This window comes from Crassostrea angulata, chromosome 8 (assembly GCF_025612915.1).
Source record: "Crassostrea angulata isolate pt1a10 chromosome 8, ASM2561291v2, whole genome shotgun sequence".
NCBI classification, from domain to species: domain Eukaryota; kingdom Metazoa; phylum Mollusca; class Bivalvia; order Ostreida; family Ostreidae; genus Magallana; species Magallana angulata.
Window position 1 is genome coordinate 24,483,602 of NC_069118.1, and position 12,012 is coordinate 24,495,613.

At 31.6% G+C, this 12,012-nt stretch overlaps 1 protein-coding gene across 1 annotated transcript; it reads left to right on the plus strand.

Annotated features, from left to right (window-relative positions):
* Window positions 1-3,668: 3,668 nt before the first annotated feature.
* On the plus strand, window positions 3,669-8,283 carry LOC128160421 (uncharacterized). Its single transcript, XM_052823737.1, has 3 exons — window positions 3,669-3,987; window positions 5,283-5,531; window positions 6,092-8,283. The coding sequence occupies exons 1-3, from the start codon at window positions 3,705-3,707 to the stop codon at window positions 6,526-6,528; spliced, it is 969 nt and encodes a 322-aa protein (XP_052679697.1). The 5' UTR covers window positions 3,669-3,704; the 3' UTR covers window positions 6,529-8,283.
* Window positions 8,284-12,012: the final 3,729 nt, after the last annotated feature.

The following is a 12,012-nucleotide window of genomic DNA, read 5'->3' on the forward strand; positions in this document are numbered from 1 at the left end:
TCAAGGACGAATAAGATCCCGAGGATCAAATTAACGGAAATATCGTATTAAGCAAAATCCTAGTACGATATAGTGGTGGAGAATCCGGGTAAATCGATATAAATGAGAAACTTTTACCAAATAATTATTTGCAATCGGTGAAAGGCCAAAACATTCAAAAATATTACTATAAAGCAATTAACTAAATTTATTTATTACTGTAATGTTCACTTAGAATGTGAAACATGATTATATTTATCAACAGTTGATTACATTTGCTGATTTTTTTTGTTTTGATTTACTTTTTACCTTATTAGAGGAATATACGTTAACACTCAGTAAAGGAACAACCTTTGACTTACTCGTTTTATATTTTGAATGTTTTGGCCTTTCACCGATTGCAAATAATTATTTGGTAAAAGTTTCTCATTTATATCGATTACCTAAGCAATTCATATTCGACTTAATTTTGGAGGATGGATTTATACCTCTGCGATTTAGAAAAAATAAATTAAAAAAATCGGTGAGAGAACAATTAAGGTCATCTTGGTATGATCAACCTACGGATGATAGGTTTAACATTCATTGTGCTGTGTGTATGTTTGGTTGTCCAGCAACACAGCTGTGTGCAACAACCGAATGCTGTTTTGCACGGGTGCACAGGCAGTGTCTAGACAAAATTAACGCAGACACGCCGTGTGCATTCTGTGGGACGGTACCCTTCTGGCACCTTATTTATCATGTGCCAAGGCCAATGCTCAGGACAACGATTGTTTTACACAAATCAGAGTTTTTAAAATATCATCCGGACACTGTTCAATTTCCTGACCTTGATCATTTTTATTTGGAAAATCTATTCACGGAATCTTGAGGACAAAATTTTTTTTGTTAGTAGGGGGAACTTATCATAACGGAAATTATACAGAAATTGGTTAAAGGACATGCGGTAAATAGATAACGTATGTTTATTTAGGTTCATGGAGAAATGTGTTATTAAGTCCAGTGATGAGCCTGTCGATGCCGGGTCAGAAATCTAAATAAAACGCTTCTACTGACCACGGTGCGTCAGATCATTAGTATGCACTTAATCGCATTTACTTATAAGGTCCGGAGATCGGAGGTAGTGTCCGTGCGTATAAAAAGGAGGTGCGGGGAAAGCGGCTCTCCAGTAGTCAACTGGAAGCTGTCTTTTGCCTCCTCTTTTTATACAGGTAAGATCATAGTAAGATACTTGCGCGGTTTTAATAAAAGTTAACAAAAATGATTCAGAAGGTTCAAGTAAATATAATATCTTATTTTCAGAGTTTTTGTAATCAATGTTTATTGTTATTAATTATACATTATATTATATTGTGGAATTTGATTGGAATGTTTTATTGATAAACTTGAATAAAAGTAGTCGTCAACTGGAAGCTGTCTTTTGCCTCCTCTTTTTATACAGGGAAAGGGCTACTCCCCAGGTTGAGGAGGAGAGAATTCTGGGTTATATAACGTGGCACAGACAACGCCAGGTGTCTGGTCAAGGACGAAAAAGATCCCGAGGATCAAATTAACGGAAATATCGTATTAAGCAAAATCCTAGTACGATAGGGTTTTCCGACCTCGTTTCATACGACAGAGAGAGAGAGAGAGAGAGAGAGAGAGAGAGAGAGAGAGAGAATGAAGTTTCCTGTTCAATATAATGAAATTTTATATCAATTTATTACAATGTTTGATTAATCCTTGAATTTGTCATTGAACTGTAAAATGGAAGAGTTTGGTCAGCTTATTCCTAAGCTTGTTAATATGGAGCCAAGAGCAGTGTGTGTTAACTCTAATTAAACGGTATAAAAGCTGAAAGACGACGCCATGATGAAAAAATGTGTTTTTCATCCAATTTCCTAATGTGCTCTGTCAGTTGAGCATATGTACTTAATTTTATCAATTTTATTTTGATGAATAATTCCTATTTTAACTACAAAACTAATCTCAGGCGCGTTGGGATTATGTTAATCATATTCAAATAAAGATTTACATGAAGCATTTACAATAACTCAATTATAAGAAAAAGTGGCATGATGGATTTACTTTACCTATCTTTAATTTGTTTTTACTTTTGGTGAAAAAATATCAACACACACTATTTCATTTGTCTCTGTTGTGAACATTGTTATACCTACTATGTCTCTCTCTCTCTCTCTCTCTCATTTATTATATGAATTAAGATTCTATGAATAATCTGTTGCATATAAGGTTTTTCTTTTTTCAAATTATCATACTAATAAAACTTGGGTCTGGATTAACACATCGCAAAATAGTATTTAATACGGACAAAGAGTCACGAAGAATTTCAAAAATTATTTTAAACCTTTTTAATTGATCGCATAAGTCAAAACTGTAACAATAAGTGGCTAAGGTAGGTCACGTCTTAAACAAATATTAAACTAAGTAATAATCAATATTGCAATGTGTATACACGATGGCACCTATTTAGGACTTCACAACATTCCATTATTTTAAATTGTATTTGACAAATCACTCATTTGTAATCTTAATAACATGTATACTTAGCGTTCCGTTCTATATTAACTTGTTGAGACTTGTTATAGAGTGTAAGCCTTAAAAATGTCTACTTTTCATTTCGACTTCATCCGGTTTTCATCTTTTGTTACATTTTATTGCACCACTGTTTATCAATAATTTAGGTACTTTCGTTTACTTTTGAAATTTGCAAGCCTGTGGCCTTATTTTTAAGGAAACAGTTATTTCATTAAAATGATTTTTCCATCATTAGATACTTAAACTTAAACATAATAATGTTCTAATTATGATTTGAATAACTTTAGTATTTTTTAATGTATCTCAAATTCCTTTTTTACAAACCCTTTTCAACCTAATTGCTATTTATTTATTGTCAAATTTTATTAAGATTTAACAAGATTTTACATTGTGATTTCTACTTGGCAAGCTATCCTTTACTTAGTCTATTTAATAGTGATATGCAGCATTTTGTAGTTTAAGTTGTAGTTGTGGCAAAGCTTGGGCATATCTTATCAATTTGTGATAACTCTCTGCATAATTTACTGCTAGGATCAGCCCTTGGACCTTTCTTATTCATATATCAGCCTTTAGTTATCAGTTGCTTAGAATATCAATGTACGATAATGTTAAGGTACATCTTAAATAAAATAGATTTTTGATTGATCTAAAGATTATTAGACGTAAAAACGAAAACAATTTTTGTTCATAATATTATCTTTTGTAACAGTTTTAAACGGCAATTATTTTATGTTTTAATTTTAACAGACGTTAAAATAATATGCTATTATAACTGATAATAATTATTTAACATTTTCTTTTATTGTTTATATCAAATGTTTATTAATAAACAGGTTGTTAGTAAAATAAGCACATAATAAAAGATTCCATGTGTACTTGTAAAAATATAAAAATCTTGATGTGTACAATTTTCAAAGTACAATTTTCCTTTTGTTCAATCCCTTATCCAAAACATTTGTAAGCAGACTGGTAATAATGAAAGAATCGATTTAAACGTTAGGCATCAGATAATATATAGGCGCAATAATTCTCCAGTTTCGAGTAGATGGTAAATAAATTTGTCTACACCGCTTGTTATAGGACCAGTTAATAAGAACATACTCGCAATGCGTTAAATACATTACATAACGGAAAAGAAAATATAAAGAATTCTCAAGCAAAGTAGACTTGTTCATTTTTAGGCACAAATGAACAACATGGTGCATATACACCTGTTAAAGACAGCCTCTTTCATATTGTTTTGTTCGACCAACATCCATTCGCAGCCATTATATGAAAATGATATTCAATCCTTCCATACCCTCGATGGAGAAAGGAAAGAAAGCCCAGTTCAATCTTTACTGAATGCAACACAGGCCAATTTGAAAACAAAAGTGCTTACTTTGGAAGAATGCAATGGCAGATACACTTCTATTGTAGATGCATACAAGCATTTGCTGGAAATGACCAGGAAAGGACTGGTTCCAAATGGTACGTGTTTAATGTTGTTTGATACATTACACTTTCTATTAAGTTCCGATTAAATGTTTAAGTGCAATTCATGAAAATGGTAATTCTATAATCATATTTTTGTTTCTTTCATCATGAAAATTGATATTTTTTAATGATGTTAATTCTCTCTATTACTGAAGAATTAAAAGAATTCATTTGCATTTCAATATTTTGCGAATGTTTTATCCATTGCTAAAAGTTGCACGACGTTCATGTGAAATATTATTTGCTACAATATACTTCAAATTTTATACCAATATTATCGAAAACATGCACGGACATATTGAGTCCATTTATTCAAACCTAAGTTCATCAACTTCATGGTTAATGGCTTATATACAAGTAATTGGTTAAGATGACACCAAGACAGCCTCCTTTAAACGGAATTAAAATAAAAATACGTTCTTTGGATGAATTCAATTTATTTCAATTGATAACATAAAGACAAAAAACTATTTCAATTATTTGTTAATGCCAAAGTGAACATATTTGTTGATTAAAGTTTGCACATCCATGACACATGTAATTAATTGTATCGATGAACATCCAGCAATGAGGTGGTCGATCACTACATATTTTTTCTGTCATACATGTATCTTCCCATTATGGCTACTAAAGTTGAAATGTTTGCCGAAAGACTCTTTGGTTGTCTTTGATGAGTAGGTTTTAGCTATGGATGAAATCAGAATAAGTATTGCATTATGATATTAATGAACAACTATTTTAAACATTACGCACAGTAATAACTTTAATGGGTATCTGGTGTTTACAGTCATGTCATGCACATCTTTTACAATTCAATGCTATGCTATGGTATGCGATTTAAATGATTAGCTATGAGATTTCAATGCAATTTTATGAAAATTGTATGCTATGCTATGATATATTGAAATGAAGTGCTTAACGATATGGTATGTTATGCTATGAGATTTGAACAAAAACATCTTCATACACAGAAGAGTTCAAAACTGTTTGAAGCTGATAAGAATCCAAAGTTAATAATTATCCTCAATATGAATATTGATAATGCTTAATAAAAGCATTTCAAAAAGAGTTAAAATCGATTGGTAAGGTATGCTATGGTATGATATGACGAATGAGAAACACTGAGATTGTATGCGATTCCACACAATGGTATGAGTTTCCAATGCTATGCTATGAGATTTCAATGCTATGCTATGCTATGGTGTATGTTGTAAAAGATAGGCGTGAACTGATCTGTTAGTAAGTAGTTAGTTAAATTCCATAAAAATGTTTACATTTGTATCAAACAGACAAAACTATTGATGAAATATGCAGCCGACAGCCAGGTTTGATAATGAAAAGTGCCAACGATTGTCACAGATATTACAACTGCTCTGGGGAAGATTTTGAGCTAAGCAATTGGGTAGAAATGTACAAGTTTTGGCCATCAAAGTACAAGCACGAATGTCATTATCCATTAATGTACTCTGAAGAAACGATGCGATGTGAAAGCTACTCTGAAGTGGAATGTGGAACAAGATATAAGCCAATTTGGGAATGCAAGTACACTATTATTTTAATATCAACATTGACAATTCACTATACAATGTTTTCTGTCATTAAAAACTACCTCATCATAGATGATGCTCTTGCATTTATATGGCGTTCCTGTCCTAAAACAAAAACAAAAATCAAAACACGGATAAGGATGCGATAAATTTTCGTTTATTTGGACATGATCACTAAAAATTATTTTAAAAATCTTTGAAATGAAATACTATAAAGACTGACTAGAGTGTCCCTTTCTTTAAAAACACATTGAACAGCAGATACTACAAAGCGTAGTAAAAATCTAATGTAAATGTAAATTGTATGCTTGGAAAAAGGATGTGTAACTCGAATTTACTAGCAGAGTACAATACAACACATACATGAGCTTAAACTTTGAAATGAAATTAAACATAAAGAGAACAGTTATTATACCAGTTTATTCTTAGAATTATAATTTGTGCTCTACATATTTTTCTAAGATACTTCAATCGGATGCAAAATTTAATATATCATTATAAGGCTATTCCATGATATGTTCATAATGCTGCTTTTCTTTTTTAAATTGAAGGTCGATATTTTCGATTGACATGCAAACTTGGAAAATGCAAACCATGTGAACAGGAATATCCATCATGTGAAAACACAGCAGATGGTTTATGGCCCTGGCCTGAATATTCACACCGGCCTACTTATTACATGCAGTGTAAAAATGGTCGACGAATAAAAAGAGGCGATTGTCCCTACGACCCAGTATGGGGAGTTGCGTCTTTTCCTTACAAAGGACAATGTGTCCATCTTTTTGCAGTTCCAAAAGACTACAATCCACATGGAGAACTTCCATCATGTCTCGGAAAAGTAGACGGCAACTATCAGTATCTCGTAGGCTACTGTCCTGGTTACTACAAATGTGAAAGCGGCGTGGCTTCTGCTGTAAAATGTCCTTATAATACGCTCTTTGATACTGCCAGCAGAACTTGTAAGATAGGAGGAAAGTGTATATATTGACCACATGTGTAGTCGTTAAAAGCCGTTAAAAGGCGTATATATCTTTAAAAGAGAATACTTTTTTCTTATTTGTATTTCTCAATTTTTCCCTTTCTTCTGATTTACTGATTTTATGACAATTAACTGCGCTTTTACGGAAAGTAATATGCTATTTGTATTTAATGATACATGGAATCTATGATGTGTACATATACCAAGGTGCTCTTATTTATTAGCCTATTTCAAAACAATCAAAAATCAAATCATATTTGTAAGGGTTCTACAACAGATGGATACAAGCTGTTGTGAAATGCCCATTAAGGTAATGGTCCACACCCCACTATATAATTAAAATGCGAACAGAATTTTTTCATATTTTTCAAACGTGTATCTGAGGAAATGTTCTTATCAAATTTTACCCTGTTTGCTGGTCCATCGGTATTATAAAAGCTAGGACCGTTGCTAAAATTAGAACCGATTGCGGAAAATGGCGCTTTTCTCATACATAAAGAATATAAGCCTAAGCCTGTATTTTGATTTCACAAAATCATTTTTTGACTTATATCCTATGTAAAATATAGGAATTATTATTTCTAAACAAAATTTTTGATGTTACACTTGCTTGTTTATCAAAAAATAGATAAATCTGCATACAAATTAGATAAAATGAATAAATTTTCAAAGAAAATTTAAGCTCTTATAATTTTATTTACGTACAGAATTCTCTAAAATTTTGATATTATTTAGACCTTAACGCCCTTAATCAACTGGAAATAAAATTACTTAACGGACCGGCCTTTTCAGGATCACAATGGGCATATTTTTGGTAAAATCATTAAAATATATATTTTGAAAAAAGATCCGTAAAAATAAAACTGTGCATAGGTTTATTATTTCATAACTCTAAAAAATATGTTTTGATTATAATTAAATAGAAAAGATGATTTAAACAAACTGTTGATTAATCTGTATTTATTTAAATCGCAAAAGATGGTTTCTTTGGATATCGGTAAGTATTATGGATCGAGATCGGTATTTAGAAATTGCAGTCACATGCGTGGATAATGCTAACTACCTGATATATGCCTTCAAGACAAAACCTCTATTCAAACCTTTTTTTACTGGTTTTAAAGACTGCTCTTATAATGAAATAACTTCTTTTCAGCGCATGATTTTAATTCTAAACCAATTTCTTTTGTGAAAAATAAATCTATGCTCGTTGCTAAGCGAATAGGATAAAAATGATATATGTCAAATTATTTCCCCTTGTGTTTTTATCTCCCTTATGCACTGGGATATATATCTCGGTCAGGATTTCATTTTGGATGAATGTTCAAAGAATTGGATTAAACTCAACCTTATAATGGATTGATGTTTATGCAGGACAAAAGTAAGCGGTCTAACGTTATATTTTCAAAACGAGTACGCAATCGACACAACCCAGTCATTTTATTTCGCTGATTAATACCCTGGTAGGCCTAATTGATTGCAGTTGTCAGTATTTTTGATACATTTGTTTTGAATCAATTTCTATGTCAGCTTGAATTCTTTGTTTTGAAATACACCTTTTAACGTTACATGTAGGTCTCAATTAGATCGGGCACGGATAAGACGTAATAACGCGTGAATTACGTCAGACGTTGTTTTGTGACGTATGGACCATTATCTTAAGGTCAAGATCTAGTAAATGATTCCAGAGTGTCTTTTTGGAGCTAAAACCATTATGACGTCATTATTGATTTGATGAATCGTTTCCCGTTCTTTACGGCTTTAAGGTATCCGATGTACAATTGAGCCAGAGAGCTCGGGATTTTCCGGGATGAGCTCGGTAGATAACGGAGCTTGAAATAAATTTTCAAAAAGTCGCACTATTTTTGATCTGACATAATAAACGATAAATAATAAACAATTGATGCATAAACTAAAGCAATATTTTTTTTTTCTTAATTTTAAAACGAGTTATTTTAACTTTTCCCCCTTACGTTGATTGTGACGTTGTAGCAGCTTTACGTCATTTGCCGTTGTATGACGTTATTTTTTTCCCGCGGCGCTCTTGCAATAACGTGAAGAAAAAAATCCTTATTTATAGAGTAAATGTTGCAGTGCACAAGTCACGTATTTCGTCGAAAAATACTGAGTAGGTCGTTTTAATCATTGATTTCGTAGATATTGTGACTGTGCATAACTTGCATTGTTAATTGTTTGTGAATCGTATGGCCCTATTCAATCTGTTCAATTTTTTGTATAACTAATTTCATTAAACATACAGAGTGTTGCGGACCTAACATTTGTATAACGGCGTATTTGCTACTAACTATTTTTAATAAGTACTATGCATACGGATTTCGTGGTTAAAATGCTTGTACACGTTTATTGTAATTATTGTGTTAAAACATCTCCTTGTTATTTTCCGTAAATCAAGTTAACAAGAGTCAAATAATGAAATTTCTAATCATTGATTTATTTTTTCATCAGGATTCCAAACAATTTTCTTCTCTCGCATTTCATATCACAAATATGTGAATAAACGGTACATTTTTTACTCTTTTTCAAAATCGCTGGATTTTATATCATTCAAATAATACTATTAGATACTGATTCCGACTGCTTTAAAGTCAATTCGTTTCATTTTGCTGTTTACATAAAAGAGGCGCGTCACCATCCAATGAAATCAAATACTCGAAATTTGATTGACAGGTTCATCCAGATAGCTGATGTTCGATGCATGTTATGTGTGGTATTTGTACAGAATCTTATCGTGTAAAAATGCATGCTTATTACAACATCACAGCGTCATTTATGGTTGATTCATATTTTGTTATAACTGTGAAAAGCATGTTGATGTATTGTGCATTCCACAATTGTACCGATACGGAAACATCGTAGTCAGACTTTATCGACAGTCTCCATTTTAAAACTGACTTAATTTTTTTGTTAAAAAGGATACAATTTTGAGTAAAAGATAATACAATATATATTGTTTTCTACGAGTTTGGAATGAATTGGTTTGGAATGAATTCTAATAAAACATTTCACACGGTTCTTGCACGCTTTGTTCGTAACGCTTTACACACCTGATGTGACCCGCAATTCACGACTTCGTTGTATTAGTAACAATATTTTTTGTGCTAACATTTTGCTGAATGAAAAAAAACTGAACAGTTTAGATTTTTAATTCTAAAATTACAAGTTCTAAATGGTAAAGGTATAGAAAACAGGAAAATTACCAGCTAACGGGAATATGCGTTGGATTATGAATGCGACGGCTGACGTGGGGGGGGGGGGGGGTAAAAATCGCGGGAGTCGTCATGGTCATTGTAAAAAAAAATTCGAGAACATAAAAAAAGATATTGATAAAGGTAATCAATTTATTTAAAAACTTTATTTTTATTAAAATATGTTGGCAATTTTTATTTGATAAATATTATTAATGATTCCACATGTTTTCGTCAAAGAAAAGTAGTATTTTACCATGCGTGATTTGCAGAGCTAGAGTTACTTCCCCATAGTGATTTGGCGGGAAAAACATCTATTTTTAGAAACTACATATCCTTACCTAACAAACGAGTACATTGAATATATACCTTACCAGGCATCATTTTTTGGTCAATTGTACGTCAGATACCTTAAAGGAATTATGTAGAAAATAAAACAATATTTTGACATTCTATATTTAATCACGGGAAAAGTAGTCCCGGTACCTTTATTCAATTTGACATCATTTTAAAGAGCTTGTTTAATGTCGTTTATGGAGAGACTGTAGGCATTCCAGATATATTTCATTAGTCAAAAACTTGACAAAACTCCAAGATTTGTTACTTTTATCCTTCATATTTCATAGAAAATGGTTATTTAAAACATGATTTTTCATTGTGTTTACAAAAACTTTGAGCCCCGTTACACCCTATGAAACAAAGATACTGTTATGAAGCATTATTAAAAGAATTTATATCTTGAATTTCATAAACCTGTGGGCACCTTTCATTTACTAGATCTTGACCTTGAACTACATGTATGTGGCTTGGTACATGTATCAAAGTTTTTTTCTTTATTGAATCTGATCCTAAAAATTATAGTACATTTCTGACTCAGAGACACTATGATTTATGTTAATTTCACAATAGATTATTATCGTTTAATTATTTTAAATTAAACTAATTTTGGGATTTTTTTTTATTATCATCTTGTTCTGCTGATCTTATATTATACTAGTCAAATTTCTAACGCCAGACAAGTCCTTGTATAACACCATACCTTTATAAAAAAAAATAAAGGACAATAACAAACGGTAACCATCTCAAAAATCCATAAAACGAAATACAAATTCAAAGCAGAGCAACACGGACCTCCAAATAGATAGAAGTAGGATCGGTTGACCATGACAATAAATATAATGTGGTCAGTTCTGCTAAATCCTGATGCTCAACACATTTAGGTTTATCTCGTTCCATACATACTAGCAATAAAAGTACTAAAAACCGTACCGTGTAGTTTCGCGTGCTGTTTGGTGTGTATCAGAAAAATGAGGTCTTCAAGGTAGGTCGTCAACTTCCGGTTGCATTGAATTTCGGGACAAGAGTTAGAATGATTTAGTGGTGTCTGTTAAAAAACTGGCGATCTGTGATGAATATAATAGATATAGAGTAGCGGTTTTATTTGTTAAGGAGATCTTTTTATAGGTTATACGTAAGTTAAGCAAATATTGTGAAAGGGATATTCAAGTTCAAGTTCAGTTTATTCACTCAGACCAAATAATTTGGTACAAGAGGAACATATATATAATACATACAAATACAAATCGTCAGAGGTACAGACAAACAGGTACATTTTCATACAGGGAAAAAATATAAATAAAAAGAACAGACTATAGAATCACTACTTATATTAGATTTTAGTATAAAGGATCATAATAGGAAAACAACTAAGAGGAGCAGACAGCATCAAAAATTTTTGAAATAAATACACATAATTTTCTTAGCGATTTACAATTGCAATTAGTCATGAGTTCAGAAAACTTAAAAAAATTTGGTCTTTTCCAATATTTTGTGTTTATGTATTTTTTCCTTATTTCTTCTAGTGCCGAACATTCTAAAATATAATGAAATTCATCTCCAATAAGACCTTTATTACACAAAAGACATAACCTCTCATTCAAAGGAATGTTATACCATCTGCCTGTCTCTACAGGAAAACGATGGTTTGATGTACGAAATTTAATGAATTTTTTTCTTAGTTTTACAGGTAAAATATCAAGATACTTCTCAAAGCCAAAATATGGTTTTAAAATTTTATACACTTGACCTCTGGAAGAACAATTTATATCATTTGACCATATTTGCATAAATTGGTCTTTTAATCTTTGGTTTACAGTAGCAGATAACCATTCTATATTGACAAAATTATGGTTCTGCCAGACATATTGTAGCCCGCACAAGTTCAAAATTCTTTGAATACAATCAATCCATGGGCTTTTACAATCGCTATTAAAATGTTGTGAAAATAAAT